Source organism: Mustela erminea, chromosome 2 (assembly GCF_009829155.1).
Source record: "Mustela erminea isolate mMusErm1 chromosome 2, mMusErm1.Pri, whole genome shotgun sequence".
Taxonomy (NCBI): domain Eukaryota; kingdom Metazoa; phylum Chordata; class Mammalia; order Carnivora; family Mustelidae; genus Mustela; species Mustela erminea.
Window position 1 is genome coordinate 114329253 of NC_045615.1, and position 17907 is coordinate 114347159.

Here is a 17907-nt window from a genome sequence, read left to right on the forward strand (position 1 = left end):
AAGACAAGCAGAAAAACAGAAAAGGAAGATGTAGCTTTGGCCCCTAAAAACCAGTTCAGTGCAATGTACTCATACATTAGATGACAATTTACTGAACATTTACTATGTGCCAGGCAAGATCTAGGCGCTCGATTACAATAATGAATAAAACAAACATGGCCCTTAAAAAGGAGTTTACAGGGGCTCCTGGGTGGCTCAGTGGGTTAAAGCCTCTGCCTTTGGCTCAGGTCATGATCCCAGGGTCCTGGGATCGAGCCCCACATCGGGCTCTCTGCTCTGCAGGGAGCCTGCTTTCTCCTCTCTCTCTGTGTTTGCCTCTCTGCCTACTTGTGATCTCTGTCTATCAAATAAATAAATAAAATTTTTAAAAAAAGGCGTTTACATTCCAGATTTATAGACACTGGTAAATAACCAAAATGATTCCAAATAGCGAGAATTTCCATGAAGAAAGTGACCAAATACCCCAGTTTTTCTGGTAGTCTTGATTTGCACCTGTATTTGTGCTGTGATTCCCTATGGGTTGGTCAAGTGGTACATACAGTGTATGTCTGATAATGTGACTCAGAAAGGAACACATTAACTTATATGAAGAAATAGATCCTTTTTAAGATCTCTTCCCTCAAAACTGTGTTTTTGAGCAGCTATTACTCAGCATGCAATGTGTTAGGGGAGATCTGGAGAATAAACTTTTTAAAAAATATCTTTTAGAGGGGCACCTGTGTGGTGTAGTTGCTTGAGTGTCCAACTTGGTTCCGGCTCAAGTTGTAATCTCAGAGTGGTGAGATCGAGCCCCAGGTCAAGCTCCATGGTGCAGAATTGCTTACATTTCTCTCTCCCTCTCCCCCAGCCTTGTCCCCCTCCCCTCCACTAAAATATATAAATAAAATTTTAAGTGACTTTTAGAAGACTCCAATCTACTTGAGATGTGACACTAACACCCAAATCTGTTAATAATACAGGACTAATGAGTAATTCAGTGCTAAACAACATGGAACAGACAACTTGTATATGAAAGTTCAAATAGTAAGAAGGTCATTACATATCACACAGTGAAGACAGATCTAAGGGGCAGGTAAGAAATGTAACATTCACTACCTGATCACTGTTAGCCACAGAAATAATATCTCTAGACAAGGAATATAATCTTCTGGTGGGCTTTGCCAGTAGTTTCTGCAGTAATATGGTTGTGGAGGCATTCTTTCTTCTACAAATAATACCACTGATCCTCTCTCTCCCAGCTGCTTCCAACCTACCTTTCTTGGCTCCCCCCTTACCAGCCTCTCTCTCTAATTCCTTCAGAGGAACGTATCTTAAAGGCTTACTGCCTCCCCTGGGTTGCCCCTTGTGCTTGCCTCTTGGCCAAAATCGCATGAGACAGTTCCCCTCTGCTTTTCAAAATCTTAGCACATGTTGGTGTGCTGAATTGACTGTCTTGCATTTATTGGCTCTACTGACAGGGTAACACAGGACAGGAAGGAATCACGAAGAAATAGTTTATAAAACCACAAGGCTCAGCCTTTAATAACCACTTAATAAATGTTAGTTGAATGAATAAATGGCAATTACAGTTATTGAAAACAAATAAAATCAAAGGCAAAAAAGTTTAAAAATTGCAGTCATTTATCCAGGTTACTTTCTATTTATTCCTAATTACTAGGCAGAACAACGATGATGAGGTATCCAATTACCTTTGGGGAAATTCAATCTGAAACAAACAAAGCGAAAACAAAAACAGAACATCCTAGAGATACCAGATCAGTAATAATGATAAAAGTTACCATTTGTTGGATGCTTCACAATACCGGAAATAAATGGAGGAATATCCCTATTTCATAGATGGACTGACCCAACTCAGAGCAGCTGGGTGACTTTCACAACTGTATGATCAGGAACAAGGCTGAGATGCCAACAGGAGCTTCCCACCTCTTCCCCTGGGCATACCCTTGCCCTCCAGAAGCACAGCTGGGCTCTGAGCAGAGAGAACAGCTCTCCTGGAACACATTCTCAGAACACTTTTTTTCATTTTTAATGTAATATATTTATGTTATGGTCATTGAGACCGTGATAAAAAGACATTAGAGGAAGCAAAACAGAGCCTGAGAGTGAGCCAGACTCGAGACACAGAATGGAGGGTGTCAAATGATGGAATGTTTTATATGAGGTTACTCCCCCAAGTTGGTGAAGTTCTCCTCTCCCTACCCCCGGCCACCCATTCAGTTTTCTCGAACTCACTCGCTTCTGAAAATCATGATTATGGCCCCTCCTCAGCTACTCAGAAATGTGGATCTCCTTCACGGTCCCAAGCATGCACCTTTAAAAAATTAAACATAGGTCCCAAATAGAAAACATTTTGAGACATCCTGATGTTACTGCGGTATCTCTATCAGACAGGAGAAATGGATAGTGTTAGGCATACAGCCATCCATTGCAGATGCTTGATAAAGACTAGTTTGTTTATCAGATTGTTTAGCATATACTGCAGAAAATACATCAGAGCTGATTTCTATCACGGACAGCTGGACTTTGCTTTCTTCCACAAGTAAGGGCACCTCCTCAGCTCTTGGCCTCTCCCCACCAACCCACCATTGTATCCCCAAGCTGAAAAGTGAAGTTAGAAAGAAAATACAGTTTATCAAAGATAATTCACCATCATACCCAGCATACACCATCCATAGCCACGTCGTCCTGGTTATAATTCTGTTTTGCTATATAACAAATATTGCATTGTTTTCTTGTGCCTTAATCTGACTGATTATGGTGATATCTGTTCTGAAAACAATTAATTTGTTTAAAGGTGTAGGTTCATTTTCCTTATAAGGTTTAAGAAACACACAGAGAAATTCTGGACCAAAGCTATGTGGACAAAATAAAAGATAAACAGGATGGTGAAAGATGTGGTAGAATGACAGAAATCTTACGAGTCACCCAGGGATATGATTAGCTTCCTCATGCCACTTCCAGTATCTTCTGAAGGGAAGCAACACGACCAATGTTAATCATTTTAAAAAAATGAAGCCTAGTCAGTGGTAATACCTATGGTGGGTTAAAATAAAATAATAAATACGGCCATGAGCATATTTCTCCTACTTGGAGTGGTTTTTCCAACTAGCTTCTGGAATGGGATTAGCTGGTGGAAGCACTAACAATAAATCTGAAGGTTAGGAGGAAGGAGAGGCCAACAACCATTTTCCCTCTGGAGTTTTCTACTCTTATATCTCCATAGGTTGGCCGTGTCCCAGGACTAAAGGCCACATCTATCAAGCAGCCATCTGCATAGTCTCCCTCTCCAGGCTCCAGAGAGGGGCCCCTCCCTCGGCCCCTCCGTGGTCTGCTGTTACTAGCTTCAGAATACACATCACCTCTGTTGATTCCCTTGCACCCTGCCCACATACACAGACACTCTATTAAATTCTTTTCTTGACTCTGAGATCTCGTCTCAGGAACATAGCTATTACATGTTACAAACAAGGTACAATGTCCTTAGCAGTCTTGGTCTCATGGTATGAAACTTCAGTATTTCTTTAAGGACTTAAAGGAAGTGTTGATGACTAACTGCCGAAGTTTCTGGTAAGAAATCTCTGATTATCTCAACCAATAGGGACAAATACAGCTCCTTCTATGGATATCAGCTCTTCCCTTTAGACGGTATGCAACATATGGATTACTTTTGTCTATCAGCAACAAATGAGTTTTAAGAGTCTAGCACATCTAAGACTGAGATGGCATCACTGACTAGTTTGAAGTTCTCACAATGCTAAAACATTCTTCTTTTAAAGTCTTCAAGCCCTATAAGTTTACCTCAGATACTAATTATGTGGTAAGAAACATCAAAGGTCATTAAACACTAACATGAGATATTCTTCTGAAATGAAAGGGACAGCCGGTATATATGTGCAAATGTAGGTGTTTTTTTTCCCGTGAATCCAGGGATTCTCTACCTAGATTTGGCAACAATGGCAGAGTTTGAGGAGATGAGGCAAGATGCTGAATCCCTCAAAACATCCCTTCACTCCTGAATGAAAAGTTCAACTAATTAACAGAGGCCAAAATAATTCTTCCAATAAAGTTTAAAATGCATACTCTGTTGGGAAAAGCAGTACAATAGCATATATTCCTTGGAAGTCAAGTATAAACATCATCTTTCTTTTCTTTCTTCTTACCTGAGGGCAGGTTTCAATAGAAGCACCAAAAAACTGAGTATATCATGGCAAAACTTTCTGCGCATTTCAATAATCTAAATTTTACATAGTGCTTTAAGGAGTATAATCTCACTTGATAGCAAAATTTGAAGGAATTAAAAAATAAAAATTTAATCAAGAACAGCATAAATTCAGAGCTGGCAGGCCAAGGGAACGGTAACTGCTTATTCTTTGTCACGTGGCAGGACCACATGAACTGGGATATGAAAACACGTGTCATCTTTTGCCAGGATTAAACTTGGACTGTGTGAATTTTTAAATATGGGAGGTCTTTGGGAATACATCCTTTGCAAGAGATGTGTCTTCCCAGTGTTCAAATGTGGTGGTGATGGGGACAGAAGAGAAGGTCAGAGGAGACTGAAGACTTGATCTTATGATTTGTAATCAGGAGGAAGAAAGAAGGGAAAGGCAAAAAGAAGTAGATACAGCCAGACAGGCTTTCTTAATTCTCCGATTTCGCTACAACACACCCTTTCTTTTCTCTTCACACTTTAAAAATGTAATATAAAAATATCTTAATCTTTATGTCACTAGCCTTGTGGATGGCCTGATTCACAGTAACTTCAACAATGACTGTAAGGCTGGAAACGATGCAAACTTGCAAAATAAATGTGCTCGCTTGTGCACATTCTCTCTTTCAATCTAAAATTTCCTACTTGATGAAGTGATGAATGCTAACCTCATGCATTTAATACTATGACAACATTAAATTTGAAATACTTTAATCCACAAGTTAAATAGTAATTCAATGGCTAACAGGATATTTTGATTTAAATTCCTTTTGTTTCCCTTAGGTGGAAAGTTGAACTTGGCCACACCTATATAACTGGCTTTTTTTTTTTTTTTTAACTTTATTTTTTCAGTTTTCCAAGATTCATTGTTTAGACACCGCACCCAGTGCTCCATGCAATACGTGCCTTCCTTAATACCCACCCCCAGGCTCACCCAGCCCCCACTCCTCTCCCCTCCAAAATCCTCAGTTTGTTTCTCAGAGTCCACAGTCTCTCATGATTCATCTCCACCTCCAATTCTTGAAGCCTGAAAAAGAGCCCCAGGAAATATCCACCTGAGACATTTGTTTGGGGGCACACTTGCTAATAAGAACATGACTTCAGATCTTGATTTTTTAAGAAAACTATGTACAGAGAATTGATAAGTGTCTAAACACCCACCAAATAAGTACTATAAAACATTCCAATACTAAATTTCACACATAAAGAGGAAACAGGTGAAAATCTTGTATCTGTAATATCATTCAACCTTTCTTCATGGGTCAACATTTATAGGACAGGCAATACTATGGGCTTCTATGGTACACAAATTGCCTATCAAATTGCCCACTCAAATTAGCAGTGTCATATTACAATCCTCACAAATCGTTTCCATTTATTTAGATGTATAAGGATATTTTGGTTATCATGAGCCACATCTAGAATTGGGCATAAAATGGTACATGAAGATGCAGGTCTCAAATCAATAAAGAATTAGGATAGTTAATAGTGAATTGTACCTCACTACACTGAACATGCCACTGACATGTAATATTTGCTTATTGGATTTCTGACAAATATTATATATAACAAAGGATCTTTAAAAATCCTTTTATTTTCATGATAAGTAAAGCCAAATATATGTGTTTGTAAAACCTACTCTTTGAAGAGTGATTTGTCGTAATAAAAATATGTAAAATGTTCCTGGTAAAATAAAATTATTTTATCTGGACAAATCTTTACCACTGAATTTGTATTCTCTATTACAAAGATTATCTTAGATGAATTAACAGCTAAACTATCTATTTATAAGCAGTCATAGGCATTGTCAAAACTTATCTGAAAAGCTCTCAGAAAAGGAAGGGGCTTTCCTCTAACTTGTGATAACACCAATAAAACACATCAAAGGAGAGTTTGTATCCATGAAAATTTCTTTGTACTTAAAATTTTCTGTGTTTGTGTAAAGGCATGGATATTTTGGATATCAAATGAAAGGCAATTGCCAACAATACAGAGTATGTATTGGGAAATTAACCTGTTTTCAAATATAAAACATCACTGTTTCCTCAGATCACATCTTTAATTGAAAAAGTGAGAATAAAGAGCTTGATGGTAAAATGAAAAAAAAAAGAAATCATGCAAGGCTCTCTAGTATTGTTTTAAATTTTTGATAACTACAAAGATATATGCTGATTGTTCAGGATACAATTAGCAAATGCTTGCATATCCAACCTTAAAGCAAATTTTTTAAACTAATTCAACTCTGCCTCCTACTTCTTCATTAATTACTAGCCAAGGGACTTGAAAGTGTCCTAATGAATTTTACATTAGATACTGCAACATGAACAGTGTATATTATCACAGCACCTAGTAAGTGCATAAATTGGCTTTTCCAAGTTGCATTTTCTGTGGTTGTAAAGATTCCAGCTAGATCTTACAATGTTTAATATTAGAGCCTGAGCCGAAAAGATTTTTACAAGAAACAAGTTACTGTAATCACATTTCTCAAGCCATAAATCTATCTCACTACTGTATAATAATCTGTCATATTTCTTAAAGTTCTTGGTATTTTTTTTTCATTTTGTGGCTCAGAAAGAGGAGAAGGTGTCCCACCTATATTGATTTCTAAATATGCATTAAATAGGACTGGAAAAATTGCTGCTATGTCAGTTTTCCATAAATTTCATATTATAAATTGCCATCCAGTTCTTGGACACCCACTGTATTTCAGATTCAATATTTATGGTTTACGACTTCACAACCATTTACCATCTTCATAAAATTCCTTGAAAATGAAAGTTTAAGAAAACTAGACATGGACTGAACAAAAAAGGCAGAACACTACCCCTAAATCCAGTAAGAAACAGGTAAAACCTTAAAATTGCCTTATCAAAGAGGAAAATACAGACTACCATGGAAACCTCATAGAAAGCTTTCTTTTATAAAATATTTCTCTAACTTGATAGCACGATAAAAGAGCACTGTCCAATGAGACACGCTGTCACAAACAGCACGCCATCCTTAATGGAAAGTTTAAAGCCAATGTCATATTGATACTATTGATCACATTGACACGATAAAGCGGTCATACTGACGGGACCATGTATTAGTAACCGGAGTATTAAAAAACTGGGTGGAAAATACAACAGAGCTCAAAGTTAACAAAAGTCAGGTATAGACTCCCAGTTGTTACTCTTAAAAGCATCAGAAGTCACCACAATTTGCCCTACTTAAAGACCATCAGCTGATAACAATCCCAATAATGTTTATAATACTTAATGCTCCCAGAAATTGATTTTCAGAATTATTCTTTCAAAAGTTTTTTACCTTATCAGGGTGTCGACAGAATCATACATGTAATTCTGCTGTTAATCATAAAGAGTTTATTTCCTAGAGCAAATGTTGCTCACATTCATCTCTCAATCTCTGCATCACGTGTAGGTTTACATGCGGTCCTTCTAGTTACTTAAAACAAATACGCACTGAAAAAGCAAACCTAACAATAGTGCTTCATTGGCCAATATCAAATGGTAGCATGATATCAAGCAACTTTGTCTCTCAGAAGTTTGATGGTCCATTAAAAATGCCTCTTGTTGGAGTCAAAGTAGTCTGGGTCCCACCTGTCACTACCTTAATGATGGCACTGCCTAGCAATTTCACGGGCAGCAAAACTACTGGTTTGGACTCATAATTCTGGAACACCTTAAAAATATTTTTTGCTATCAACACTTAGATTTAAATAGAGTTTCCATTTCAATCGTGCAAATTTCTAAACATTGAAATAACTGCAATGAAACAAATACCAAGCCTCTCATGGACATTATACTCTTAAGCTGTTTTTACATTTTGCTCACATTTTGCCAGAAACTGAGAAATTCAAAAGAAATGGCCTTAACTCTTTCATGACCCCAGCTCTGTGATCAACTACTAGAAATCATCTATGCATTATAATAATCCAAGAGTTCTAGAGAATTTCTAAATACCTGCAAGAGGATAACAGATAAGTGATTTTCCAACAATCTGCAGCAAAGCAGGAGAGAGAAGGAAACCCCTCACACAAGCATGCATTAAAAAAAAAAAAAAAAATCTTTCTAGTCTGCAGACACGGCTTCCTGAGATTGAGGCACATTTAACAGCAACACTGCCAAAAAGACACAAAAGATACATCCACAGAATCCAGTTCTCGCCCCAAATTAGAGCTGCACTGCACACATTTTTAGAAACGTGAATCTCAGCAAACACAATTGTATTTTATTGACAACATTAAAAATAAACACAAAAAAGAAATAGTGAGCCTTTCCTACTCGGTTTCATTCTCATGCTCTACCAGCCTCTTTTATTAAAAAAAAAAAAAGTCATTACCTGTATGAAGAGAACCTGTTAATAGTCTGAGAAGGTACTGGGCAAATTTCAGTATTTCACGTTTACACCGCTTTCTACAGCCACTCATCTTAAGCAACAAGGTATTCCTCTGGTGAGAGCCAGAAGTCTTTGCCAATTAAAAAAAAAAAAAAAAAAGAAAGAAAAGAAAAAAGAAAAAAAAAAGACAATCTCTGAGGGGAAACTTCTGTCTCAGTTTATGTCACAGGCTGCCTTACAACTCCTGTGGAATTAGCTGGGAGTGTCTGAATCAGAAATTCCTTTAAAAAGCTAGAGAAGCCGGATACGGATAGAACAGTAACAGGGTGGGGGAAAAGGGTTGCTTCTCAGGATGGTCACCAAGTTCTTCTGTGGCAATAGATTGGCTGCCGGCTCCCACTTGTAGTAACCCACTGTGGTTCAGCTTAGCAGCCCCTCTCCAGGAGCAATTGCAACCTCACGGACCATTCACAGGGAGGCGGGGACTGTGATGCCAGCTCATCAATGAATCAGCATGTAAGCAGGTGAGGGGACAGATGACAGGTCACTGGGGCTGAAACCCTTTGGGCACCAATAAAAAAAGAGACTGCTAATGCAATCAAGCCTGCAGGGAAAGAATATCAGGGTCTAAAGCTATACAAAATGATTCTTACTACCCCCCCCAAAAGGGAAGTAGAATAGCATGCTGTTCAAGGTCAGACATCAGACAATTCCCTGATACAGTGTTAATCAGATTCAAAAAGCCTAAACGGTAAAAAAGGCACATCTGAGGAGCTGACCCTGATTCTAAACAAACAGAGATGAAGATTTACCAACAAATGGAGTCAAGGCTGTTTTGTCACAGATAAATACATTCTATTTCATAGGCACAGAGGTGGAAAAGAAGCTGTTTCCTAAATTTGGATAGGTTTTCGGCACTGTCCAGGTTCAAGTAATTTGGAAATTAAAAAAAAACAAAAATAAAATAAAAAATTGGTCTCGTTCAAAATACAGTAGCCTGGAAACCACAACTCTTAAGCCCCAGTACTTTGCCTCCAGGCAACTGAGCTCCAAAACTAATTTCCTGCACTAACCTAAGAGAAAGAGCTGACTCAGTTTCTCCATATTTCTAAAAGGCAAAGTGCAACTTGCTAGCTTCCTACCGACCAGCTTATTTTGAATTAATGGTGAGAACAAGTGGGAGAGTTTGCAGTTTCACAAAGTATTCTTCCATTCAAGGCAGGCTGTAGAGGTAGGAAGTGAAATGAAAGCCAGAAAACTATAGGCTCATCGTCTTTGAAGGTACAGAGCTTTTATTGTTTTTATTCTTGAGAGCCTAGGGCAGTTTCTAGGATTTGTCTACGCTCTGGTTTATATTCCCAGGGTGTTTATTTGTTTCTGCTTGTTTTGTATAAATATAAATATTATCTCTATGAGATTTAATATACATAGAATGTGCATCCTCTGTATTTAAATACCTAGACAAGTCTTTTTTGTTATTTTTTTCCCTGACAAGTGTAACAATCCTAGATGAAACTAATATTTTCCATATTTTCCAGTATGTTCTTTTATAATAAAGAAAGAAGTACTCCTAGAATCATAAACTTAAACAGAATGAGGAGTAACTCACTCTTTCTAGAATGTTCCCTCATTCCCAGACACTACAGCATAACCATTTGAATGGGATAATGAAACATTCTTTCTAGGAATTTTTAAAACATCTACTAAAAGTGTCTCAGATAAAAACAATTTCACACACAAAGTTTAACAACATTAATTTTGAAGTCCTTGCTCATACATATTTGCAGGAATAGTGAAGTCAAGTTTGAAACAGGCAGAAGAAACACCATTGTAGTTCCATAGTTGGACTAATTACTCTAAAGCCGCATTTTCTTATTTATAAAATGGGGACTTAGCTAATATATTTGTTTGTTGAGGAGTAAAATAAGATATGACAGAGATGACATTAAGTCCAACACTTTCATTCATTTATGTAGAAATGATGTACTGAGCATCCATCATATTCCATGTGTGGTTCTAGGGCTGGAATAGAGCAGTAATGGAGAAAGACACACTCTGGCACTAGAACCATGTGTGGAACATAACGAGTGCTCAGTACATCATTTCTACTTATATTATATAGTATTCATGGCACTGAGACCTCAGTATAAAAATTTTAGCAAAAAAAAAAGGAAAGAAAAGAAAATATCACATGTGGGTAAGAGCTAGGGAGATTATGAAACTAGATTGGTAGAATAGAACGTGAGAGGTCAGGAAAGGCCTCTCTCATAAAAGACAAGGAGCCAATGATCAACCATGAAATGCTTAGGGGTAGGAACACAACAAGTGAAGTGAAGTTTGTACAAAGTCCCCAAGCTGGGAAAGATTTCAGTATCCTAAAGGAACAGAAAGAGGGAATGGTCACTGAAATATATTGAGCCCAGAGAGACTTATAAAAGAATATTTCATATAGACAGACAGGGCTACTAGACAGAGTCTACAAGTATGTAGGGCCATATAGCCAGGGTAAGGAGTTTGGATCTAGTCTATATGGGCGGGAAGGTCATTCCTGGCACTCAGAAAATTGTATGATCCCATCTGCTACACAAAGGATGAACTGTAGGGCCTTAAGAGTAGAAGAAGGAACACCTATGAGGAGCATCACAATGGTAGCATGGCCTAGATAGGAAAGGAGAGAAAATACCAAGGAATCTACAACAACAACAACAAAACTCTTAGAATTAATTAGTGAGTTTAGCAAGGTCATAGGACACTAGCTAAACACTGAATCATACTACTGAAAAATCAATTGTACTAGCAAAAAAACCTATGGACACTGAAATTTTAAAAACAATGCCATTGATAATTGCTCAAAAAATGAATATTTAGGTATAAACCTAACAAAAAATGTGTAAAATTTGTATTCTGAAAATGATAAAAACTCAGATACAAAAATAAAAAAATATTTAAATAAATGGAGAGACATAGTATGTTCATATACTGGGAGACTCAATTTAGTAAAGATGCCAATTCTCCCCAAACTGATTTCCAGGTTTAATGTAAGTCCAAAAATTTCAATCTCAAAATCACAATCAGATTTTTTAAAATATAGACAAGATTGTGTGTGTGTGTGTGTGTGTGTGTGTGTGTGTGTAAAAGGACAGAAGAACCTGAATAGCTAAAATGATTTTGAAAAGTAGGGTAAGTCTTGAAATCATTCTACGTGATTTCAAGAGGTATATAGCTAAGTAATCAAGACTGTGTGCTAATGGTAGAGAGATGGACACATAGTTCAATGGAAAAGAATAGAAAGCCTAGAAATAGATCCACGCAATTATGCACAAGTGATTTTTGACAAAAAAATGCCAAGATCAAGTCAATGAAGGAAACAGCCCTTCAACAAATACAAGCCTACAATTACACATCTTCAAGCAAAAAGTGAACTTTAACCAAGGTCTCATATTTTATATAAATATTAGCGCTCACTAAATCACATACTTAAATGTAAAACTATACAAGTTTAAAGGGGAAAATAGGAGAAATTTTTCAAGATATTGAGCCAGATTTCTAAGACTTCACACCCATGGTATTATTTATAAAAAGCAGAAAATGAGGGGTGCCTGGAGGGGCTCAGAGACTGAAGTGTCTGCCTTCAACCCAGGTCATGATATGAGGTTTCTGGTATCATGTCAGGCTCTCTGCTCAGTGGGGTGCCTGCTTCTCCCTCTCCCTCTGCCAGCTGATCTTCCTGCTTGTGCTCTCTATCAAATAAGTAAAAGATTTTTTTTTTTTAAGCAGAAAATGGTAAGTTGAATGTCATCAAATTTAAAAACTCACTCATCAAAGACCCTGCTGAAAAAATGAAAAGATAAGCTATGGGATGGGCACAAATATTTGCAAACCACACATCTGATAAAGGACTAATACCTAGAATATATGACGAACTTTCAGAACTCAACAGAAAAAGCACAAATCCAAGTGAACAGGAACAAAAGACAAACAGAGACATTTCATGGAAAAAGGATATAGAGATGGACCCCGAATTACCATTCTTTGATTTTACAATGGTGCAAAGTGATTTGTACCCAGCAAAAACTCTACTTCAAAATTTGACCTTTGATCTGGGCCAGTGACATGTAGTGAAACACTCCCTTGTGATACTGGGCAGCCACAGCTCCCAGTTAGCCACACAATCACTGTTGTAAGCAACCAATACACTTAAACAACTATTCCATATCCATAGAGCCATCTTGTTTCTCATGTCCAATATCATGTTCGATAAACTGCATGATACGGTCAACACTTTACTCTAAAAAGAGTACACTAGGGTACACTATTATACACCAACTGAATGCTAATGTAAGTACTCTGAGCAAGTTTAAGGCAGGCTAGGCTAAGCTAGAATGTTCAGTAAGTTAGATATAGTAAATGCATTTTTGACTTACCATATTTTCAACTTACGATGGGATAGAACCCACCATAGGTTGAAGAAGATCCATACAAAGGGCATATAAGCAAGTGCAAAGATTTTCAATCTCCTTAGTCACTACTGACATGCAAAATAGAACTATAATGTGGCATCATGGCACATCTACCACAATAGGTAAAATGAAAAATTAGTGCTAAGACAAGGCTGGCAAACAGGCAGAGAAACTGGATCTTTCACATATTGCTGGTAGAAATGAAAAATGGTATAGCCATTCTGAAGAACATTCTGATAGTTCTTTAAAATTCTAAAAATATGCCAACCATATAACTCAGCAATTGCACTCCTGTGCATTTACCCCAAGGAAATGAAAATCTATACTCAGGCAAAATCTCTGATGTAAATCCTTACAGTATTTCTACTTATAATACCCTAAACCGGAAACAACCTAGATGCCCTTCAAGAGGCAAATGACAAACAAACCAGGATGCTTCCGTTCTATGGAATACTACACAGCAGTAAAATGAACCTCTTACATACACAGCTTGGATGAATCTCAAGGGAATTATGCTGAGTGAAAAAAGCCTACCTTAAAAGGTTACATACTGCATGATTCCATTTATGTAACATTCCTGAAATGACAAAATTATAGAGGGAGGCCAGATTAGTGGACACCAAGGATTAGATAATAGTAAGGGAACACACGGAAGTAGATGTAGCTATTAAAGAGCAATAGGATGGAAATGTTCCCTATTCTGACTGTATCATTGTCAATATTCTAGTTGTGATATCCTATTATGGTTTCCAAAAGATGTTATCACTGGAGGAAATTGGATGCTTTACCTTGGGATCTCTGGGTAATTTCTTACAATTGCATGTGCATCTACATATCTCAAAAGAAAAGTTTACTTCAAAATTAAATAAATAAAAATTTTAATAAAGACCATTCTAGCATCTACTAGGCATTACTATTTTACTTTAATTTACTGTTCTGAATATACACAAGTAAACCAAACAGACAAAACCAGTGATTCACGGAACTTATAATGGGGAAAAAGAGTCAATAAAATGTGGCAAGAATGGGCTATGCTGAATGGAGGGAGGGGACAGCAGTGGTGGTAAATCAGGGTCATCGGAAAACTCTTCACTGAGGTGACATTTAAGCAAAGATTTGAAGGAGGTGCGAGCATGAGCCATGTGGACACCTCGAGTACATGCATGGGTATCATCTTTCTATAGCTCCTGGACAGCCTGTCAATATTCTTTTTTTTTTTTTTTAAGATTTTATTTATTTATTTGACAGAGAGAGATCACAAGTAGGCAGAGAGGCAGGCAGAGAGAGAGAGAGAGGAGGAAGCAGGCTCCCTGCCCAGCAGAGAGCCCGATGCGGTACTCGATCCCAGGACCCTGAGATCATGACCTGAGCCGAAGGCAGCGGCTTAACCCACTGAGCTACCCAGGCGCCCAGCCTGTCAATATCCTGCTGTTCATTCTGTTGGGGAACTTTCTTGAAATCAGCCCTCTGTAAAGTTTCAATTTTGATGTGGAAGCCGAGAGCCTCAACATGACCAATCTTTCTCTAGAGAACATAATCACAAATCACTGATTTTTGTTGGGGAGCCCATTCCCTATATCTATTTATTGTTGGGAGGTGTGTAGGAGAAATATTGTTGCCTAAAGCTATCTTTAGGAAAACAAAACAAAATTAAGACAATAAATAGAAAAGGCTACAGAGTATTAGAAAATAAAAAAGAAAAATGCCCTTAATTATCAGCGAATTTGACTAGTATCATCATTACCTCCAATAATATCAATAATCAAAGTTACAAGGTCAAAAATAACAAATGTCCTTAATGTTTCAGAAATGCTTGTCGAATGCCACTGTCATTCACAGAGAAATGTGAGTGAACTTTACAGCAGCTCACAAAGGCTCAAAGGTTTTACAGAGGAACAAACTACTTAGCACTTCAGCACATGGTACAGAGGCTGCTAACATTTCTTGCAGTAAAGTTACAGCTAAATTTAATGTAAAGACAAACTGGCATACCATGTGGTATGAACCAAAGGTTCTATGAAGGATGATTCCACAAGCAACCACTAGTCTTGTTAAGTAAGTTACTGAGGAACATGAAAGTGCAGGTTTCTTTTAAGATGTATTTCTCCTCACTGCATTTTGGATGATTTTTTTTTTTTTAACCACATCTTTTTGAGAAGTCCAAGTAAAGCAAGTCTTAAATATGCTTGGGTCACCTTTTGCCCCTTAAAATGGAAAAATAAGCAGGACAGATTGATTAAGGGAAGAGGGTTGGCTTTCCTTCAAGGAAGACAGAGCTCAGTGATTGCCGAGAAGACTTGCCACAATAGAGTTTTCCCCCAAATTCTGTTCCTCTCAATAGATCTTGGTGTGTTCTGTGTGTCTCAGTGGGAATAGACATTGTTATGCTTTTCAGATTGTCACAAGTTGCAAAATTAAACATGTGCAGCTTAAAAATAGCTCACCATGGGGCTGCAGAGAGAAGCAGAGCAGAGCCTTGCGGCAAAGTCACAGGTTTTGAAAGTGGGTCTTGATAAAATATCAGACTAGCTAGCGTCCATTAGAGAGGAATGTCCCAATGCCAGGTCCATTATTATTCCAGAAACATCACTATTCACCTACTTCAATAAATAAGGAACATGCCAACATGCTCTTTTGTATCAAGTTTAGAAATAGCTTTGTGAATACAAAGCAAGACAAACTTTAACTTACTGGCTCGAGAAGTCTCTCTCTTGTGTGCCTGGGTCTAAAGCAACCAAAAACCATCTAATCAACATTATAGATAATATCTAGATAAATGCAATTTTTCAGGTGTTCTACCATAGCTTAATGGCCTCATACAATGAGACCCAAACTATTGATCAAAAATGATGTATCATTATGCCTTCGGCTCAGGTCATGGTCCCAGGATCCTGGGATTGAGTCCCACATGAGGCTTCTCGCTCAGTGGGAAACCTGCTTCTCCCTCTCCCTCTCCCACTCTCCCTGCTTGTGTTCCCTCTCTTGCTGTCTATCTGTCAAATAAATAAACAAACAAGCAAATAACTTGTATCATTAATACAAATATTTACATGTGACTAGATCCATTACTACAAATTACAAGTGTTTTTGAAAAATAGGAGGGCTGAAGAAGTGAAATGTTTTCCAGAAGATGAAATTCTAGCTTTTTTTTTTGCTTTGTTTTTAAGAGGAAGAGTCACAGTTTTTCCAACAGGAGTGTTCAGAGATAAGTAAAAAGTGTTTATGACCTAAGCATATACTTTAGGGAAATGGTCCATTGGAAATATGTGCTAGCTAGAGCTGGGGGCTCCTTCAGTGGGGTTTCTCCCACTTGGGTCCCTATGTAAAGCCTTATTATTATAGTTACGGGAGCTGGGAACAGATGCGTTTTGCTGATGGAGAGCCCCAAGAGTCAGAGTCAGATGAATGCATACTCCTTAAAAGAAAATAAAAATATATTGAAGAGTCTTACAAGTAGAGATAAGGCTGAGCTCATTGTAGAAATGAGCTCTTGTGTCAGCATGTGGTACTTTGAAGGACGGCAAACATCAGAAGGAAAGATGCCACCTTCTAAGGCCCAGATTTATGCCCAGATTTAAAAAAAAAAAAAAAAAAAAAGAGGACCTGGCATGTCCCAAGGCCCATTCTTCCACAGAATAAGGCTGAAAACTGTGTCCTGAAAGAATTTACATTAGCTTATTTTCCTTATTTTCTTTGTGATTCATTATTATTTTTGTCACTTTTTGACGAGGCCTATAGAGTAAGGAACTGGTGTTCTAATTTAGTCCTAGAATTAAATAGCGAGTCATTTACTCAGACTCATTTTACTTGGGTATGAGGCAGCCTTGCAATCTCTTGTGGTTACTGACAGTATTAAAACAAGCTCTTACAAAATATAGCAATTTTACAGTGTTCATATATATGTAGATATATATATTTTTTCCTTACTGAGATCCCTAGAACTTATCCATATCACTTTTATCTACACTCCTACGCTGTTTTCTTCAATGTAGGGGTTGGGGCCTATTTACATCGGAACCACCCAGAATTCCTGTTTAATATACAGATTTCATGGTCCCCCACCTTCAACATAAAGACACAGAATCCAGGAGTATGTGGTAGAGAGTCTTAGAAATTTAATATCTCCTGCATTCTCAAAAATGCAGAATTTTTATAATCTAAGACAATTACCTTTTTGGAACGCAAAGTCAAGGAAAAGGCAAACTGAAATTTAAAGAAGATAAAATTATGGATCTATAAAGGTTCCAATAATCCATCAGACAGTTCAGTTGAAATCTACCTGCAGTTACTCTGATGTTAGGATGTGGTCTCAGTAAAGCAGCCCCAGGCTTCCATTTCAAAACAAAGCACAAATGTCAAGGAAACTCCATTTTCGATTATATCAGAGGCAATGGATAGAAAGGTTTAAAGCAATCAGGTTGCTCATTTGGCTTCAGAAAAGCCATCAGCCACAAGCAGTCCTGTGGTGTCTATTGGACTCTAATGGGCACACATAGGCTTGGTGACATATCCTTTTTATACCATTTTCCCAGAATTGCCAGTGTATTTAAAAACAGGTCACATCCATGATTCAAACTTTAGCATCCAGCACATGACTTTTCTTTCCTCCTCTACCACATTTTTGGAAGATCAGCCTTTCTTCTTCTTTTTTTTTTTTTTTTAAATTTCTTTTCAGCGTAACAGTATTCATTGTTTTTGCACCAAACCCAGTGCTTCATGCAATCTGTGCCCTCTTTAATATCCACCACCTGGAAGATCAGCCTTTCTATTTTGATTAGCATATTAACGATTTGGTTAATATAATTATGAGTCAACCAAACTCCAACCAGTGAGGTTGGCTGGTCTGGTTTGTTTTGTAAGGGAGGGCCACAGGACTTTCTGCCTCCTTCTCTTGCAAAG

General features: G+C 37.6%; 1 protein-coding gene across 4 annotated transcripts in view; it reads right to left on the bottom strand.

Moving 5' to 3' along the window:
* KCNIP4 (potassium voltage-gated channel interacting protein 4) overlaps positions 1-17907 on the bottom strand; it is a 1139639-nt gene that overhangs the window by 886392 nt on the left and 235340 nt on the right. Inside the window, exon 1 of one of the 4 annotated variants that reach the window (XM_032333980.1) lies at positions 8552-9028. The exons of the other annotated variants lie outside the window; for them this stretch is intronic. Within the exon in view, the coding sequence (XP_032189871.1) occupies positions 8552-8639 (88 nt within the window). The 5' untranslated portion in view covers positions 8640-9028. Of the gene's footprint in view, positions 1-8551; positions 9029-17907 lie in introns of those variants that run through there. 4 annotated transcript variants of the gene reach the window in all.